Genomic DNA, 5,293 nt, shown 5'->3' with positions numbered 1-5,293 from the left:
AAATCAGGCCCACTGTGATAAAACATGATCACTGTGACAAACTAGTGAAAATACTTATACATTTAATAAATAACAGCAATGAGAAAAAGATGAAATACTTAATGGGTTAAACCTGTGAATCTGTTTTATGACATCATATCTAATTAAAGTTCTTTGAAGTGATTCATTGAGGACAGACTTACTCTGCCACTTCAGCTTGTCTATCTTCTGTTAATAAGTCAGAGAAAAATGCTTAGTTCAAAAAAATGTGTACAATATTTTCTTAACATTCTCCTAAATATGTAATTTTGGCACTATTTTGGGATATATATATATTTACATATATATATATATACACACTGTATATCTGGCTTATACTTCAGCATATGTGAGAACTAGAGAGCTGTCGAATTAATAAGCTTAGAAGGAGACTGATAATTAGGTAGCACATCGGTATATTTTCCATTACTAATGTGAATGGCTATGTGAATTATGGAGGATGGAATAAAGACAAAGTACTAAATATATGCAATCTAAAGTATAAATTATGTGAATTATGTGAATTGGTGCCAAATTATAGGTAGATGTTAAAGAAAGTTTGGCATGCCACAAGATATTTTAAATTAATGTACTCCCCAATGAGACAGCACAATATGTGACTGTATATACCTACTGTCCAGGCAGATGTCTTCTGTTGTCTTCTCAGATTGCAAACCCAGGACAAATATGAAGACAAACTTCAGCTCTATCTCAAAATTACAACTCAGCCCTATTATCCACCAACTCAGTTTAAATGCTTCCATATGCAGGTCAGAACCTAAAATAGTAGTAGATCTGAAGTTTCTGTTCAGTTTGCATCAAGAATAGGAAAAATTCTAATTAGTAAATGTTTTCACAACCACATTATGATGCCTGTAAATTGAATGACATAGTCATTTTTAATGTTTGCTGACATGCCACGATGACTTTAAGGGCTTTAGTTATAGAACAGGGAATGTCACATTCCATGGAGGAAATCAATTATTGCCATTGAATCAAATGAACCTGGAAGATTCCCATGAGGGAATGTTTGAGGTATTATCTGACTTCCTTTTTTTTATAAATAGGGTTCTAAATGGATTGCATAATGGTTTTGTGTATAATTTCTTATGGTCAGAACTTATATTATATATCTTTTCACTTATGTTAATATGGGATATTAAATATAATCATTTCTTTTGAGGCAGCAGGTAGAACTTCGGATTTTGTAGCCTGTCACGCTTCTGTTGTTTATAGAAAACCTCAAGCTGAATGTAACAAATGTAAGGCAAAAACGCCTCTGTTTTTAGAGCCTAGCTTTCAGTTTCAGCCAGAAAAAGTTGGAATAAAACTGTCAATGTTTGCTATCTGTTTGGATAATTCATAGTTTTTTTAGAATCCATTATTGTGTATAAAAGCAAGTCAAGGCAAATAAAAAATACACCCTTTAAGTATATGTATATATATGTATCAAACAGATTTAATTAAATGCATCTAACAACCTAATAAATAGACAAAAACAGCGAAAATAAAAGACGTTTAGTTTAGGGCATACATTTGTTAAGGATTCCTAATTGGATTACAGAAGGTCAGGTAATGATAGGAGGAGCTTTTGTGGGTTGTGGGGAGTTCATCTCTCACTCCTGAAGCTTCAAAAGAAAAGAGATGCCCCCTTTAATATAAAAGCGTGCTGCTGAAGACAAGGGGAGTATTTTTGTTACACCTGTTTAGATTAGTGGACACCAAAGTACCTCCCCCGATCCTCTTATTCATATGAGACATGACCTGTTTTGTTGGATTATGTTATCATGTTAGTTATTATTGTGACTGTTGTTTGATACAGAAGTGACTGCTATGGTTAGTTAAATCCATGTCACACATTCTGTGTGTTTCTTTGGTGAGTTATACAGTTAGGGGGACTGAAAATGGACAAATCCAGTAGTCAATTGTATTTGTAGATTTATAGCTGAAATACATGCAGTTGTTTAACAGGAAACATAAATGGTCTGATCTGATCATTTAAGAAGCTGGCTTTATAAAGCAATAATGGTGACAAATATAGTGTGATAGCATAGACATTTACAGAAAGTTAATTTAAAGCAATCCAGCATAGCAAAAACCTTTCTGATAAGATTGAAAGCTAGCATTAATCATTCAGAGGGGTTCTGTCACCTTACACATACATATTTACGTTAAAAGGGAAAACATCTTGGAACAACAACTTAATTGTAGTGATATGAAAAAGCTTCCAGGATTTAATTTGGTAGATTGGAAGCCAGTGGTATTCTGCATTTAGCAAATGTAATCAAGATTACACATGATCAATAAATAACAAATATATTGTTAGATTTATTGTTTTCCATCAGCTAAAAGTTTAACCTAATTTTATGGTGAACTACTCTAAACCTGTCTCTGCAAAATAACATTTTTTTATAGCAGGTTACAAAAATTCATTTGTAACCTTGTTTATCATATACTGCTGTAATTCACAGCCATTAGGCCGGTTGACATGGAGTAGTGCATTTTTCACATTGCTCTTTGCTGTGCAGCAATATGGTTCATTCATTTTCTGTTGGTAAGTGTGCCATGTATTATCATAAATTGAGGTGAACTTTCTAGCTGCTGTAAAAAGAACAAAAAAAAAAAAACCAAACAAAATATAATTAAAAATATTTAGTTTCTGTTTAGGGCTAACTATACATAAGCACATGTAGCTATGTGGGTGACCAATTGGATTTGGCTCTAAATGCATACACAGAGATATGAAAGATTCTGTCATAATGTAGTACTGAATGTACATGTACCTAAATAAGAATTTATTAACCACATGCTGCACAACTGGGGTCAACATAGACTGACCCACCCATTCTAGTCTCTATATCCAGTACTCTAAGCTATATTCAGCACTCTAAACACATGCTATTCATTTTGCTCTATCATAAACCATGTTTCACTATAACATTATTATGATGACTGATTTCAAGTTTGCTATTATTTGTTGATGCATTTTCTTCAACACAAATCACCTAAATCAAATTGTCTTATGGTTCATTCTTGGTAAAACACAATTCTATCTGCACTGATCAAGAAATATATATTCTACAGTTAACTTTAATAATACAATATTCTTTTATAGTTAATTGGACGACACCAAACCAATATGTCCTTCTATGAATGCACCAAGAAATGCATTTTGCAGTCAGTACTAAAATCCCATTTTCTCGTATTGATTGAGAAAGGGATTCCACAATAAGTGCAAAATTCCATTTGCCTGTGTTATCTAACCATCCTATTCAGTAACTACATAGAAAAAAACTGCTTTTATGTAGAAAGATCGCATAAGGATCAGTCAATAATAGCCTGCCAGACACTGCATTCACTTGCAAATAATGGCATCTAACTCTCCAGATGTTCTCCAGTTTTAAATATCATATATAATCAGAGGATGAAAATCATGTTTAGCTATTCAAACAAAATCTGAAGCTGATTTCTTTCATATGGGTTATTTTGGGTGGGTATAGTCTAATCATTATTATAGCTGTAGCTAAGAATAGGATTTTGGATTATACCCCCATTGTTATATTAAAATGGAGCAAAATGAATATAGTTTATGTTTAGCAACTGCAGCTATTCATAATTTTAAATTGCCTCACTCCTTATCTTTCAGATTGGTGACTTTGTGTATTTGATTGAAGGAACTGGAATTCCACCTTTGCCATCATCATTTAGTCCTGTTGACAGTCCAAATGTTTTTCCAGTCAATGGTCTACTTTCAGGTTGTATACTTTCCTGATTATTTTAATTTCATTTAGAGCACAGTACATCTGTAGAAGATAAAATATTCTGCTTTTGTTATTTGGTTTTAACTTTTTTTCTCCCTAAAAGCAGCATGGCTATCTGCTTTTTTTGCCAACCAACTTTTTTCATAAATATTTATGCAAAATTACTTAAAATAATAACAAGAAGTATTTTTTATCTAGAGCTGCATCTAGACTTTTGTAGCAAGGTGTACTTGATTAAATTCTAGTCTAGTCTGTACAATTTTTAAGTTTTCTTTATGTCTTATAGGAGTATTTGCCTCATCCATTTTCTTGTTGCTCTTGGGTACACAGGCTTTATACTATATTTTTGGTTAGTTTGACAGCACTAAAATTTCTCTTTTTAAAATGATTGGCTACTCATTATGATCACATCATCATGAACCACACCAGCCACTTCTTTAACTTTATTCTGGGGGCCTGAGTTTGCAAGCTGCAGCTGAGCATGGGCCTAGCATCCAATGAACTCTACCAAATTTTGTATCTCCCAAAAGTTGTTTAAAAATATGTACCAATGTATTACACAGATCCAGCTCCTTAGGCATAGCATGAAGATGACTATTATTTCTTTGTGACCTGTTCTCAGAGTCATCTCTTGATAACTATAAGGACACTGGCTGTTGGTAGTTGATGACTCTATCCTTTTTCAGTTAGAAAACTTCCGAGCCATCAAGCTTACTCAGCAATATTGGGTTTGTCCTGTTTAACTTATAAGAGAGACACATAATGAGTGGTCACCAACCTTGCAATCAAGGTGTCAAGTTCAGATCTAGTAGGTAATGTCTGTATCAAGGTTCTTAAGTCAGAGTCCACAGAGATCACCATATGTTGAAGAATGTGACATTCTTCCCAATTGCCAGCAATGTAAGAAGCACTCTTCCTACTGACCACCACGCAAATGTGTCACTGGCAACTTGGAAGTTGCCTGAACAAGGAGTTTGCTTAGGCTCTGTTTCCAGGTTCCAGATATTCTTCTGCATCTCCAATTGCTGATTTCCCATGTACCAACTCTGGCTTTGACCCTTGACCACTCCTCCTTGCCACCTGCCCTGACTTCTGGCTTGTTTGACCACACTTCAGTCTCACGTTCCAGCACCTCAGCTGATTCCTGTCTGTTAGCAATCACCTGCCTCTGCATGCACAGGAGCCACAAACTGGCAGTTGCCCGCAGTGTAACATCCTCACCTCTAGAGTCTCTGGTGAAGACCAGGCGGCTGCTTAGACTCTGCACTATGCGCACATGTCTGCTGGCTAGACTGGTGACATGGAGGGTCCAACATCCAGCCCTGCGGCACCATGACAGTAGCATACAGAACTGATGGTGAATTTGTATATATTCATAAGGCTGTCAGTTGTATTTGGTGTTAGTCATAGAGTAGACAATTAGGCTACAGTCACATGAAAATTGTTAGATAGTGCTGTTGTATCCTAGCACATAACTTAATGAGCATCCCACTGTTAAATGAGAATAAAGTAGA

At 34.9% G+C, this 5,293-nt stretch overlaps 1 protein-coding gene across 1 annotated transcript in view; it reads left to right on the top strand.

The window, feature by feature from the left end:
• CFAP47 (cilia and flagella associated protein 47) overlaps positions 1–5,293 on the top strand; it is a gene marked incomplete in the record, with an annotated part of 209,882 nt that overhangs the window by 102,740 nt on the left and 101,849 nt on the right. The window contains 1 exon segment of the mRNA XM_072404123.1: positions 3,665–3,773. Within this exon segment, the coding sequence (XP_072260224.1) occupies positions 3,665–3,773 (109 nt within the window).

Source organism: Pyxicephalus adspersus, chromosome 1 (genome assembly GCF_032062135.1).
Source record: "Pyxicephalus adspersus chromosome 1, UCB_Pads_2.0, whole genome shotgun sequence".
Lineage (NCBI taxonomy): Eukaryota > Metazoa > Chordata > Amphibia > Anura > Pyxicephalidae > Pyxicephalus > Pyxicephalus adspersus.
This window is presented reverse-complemented; position numbering and strand designations above follow the sequence as displayed.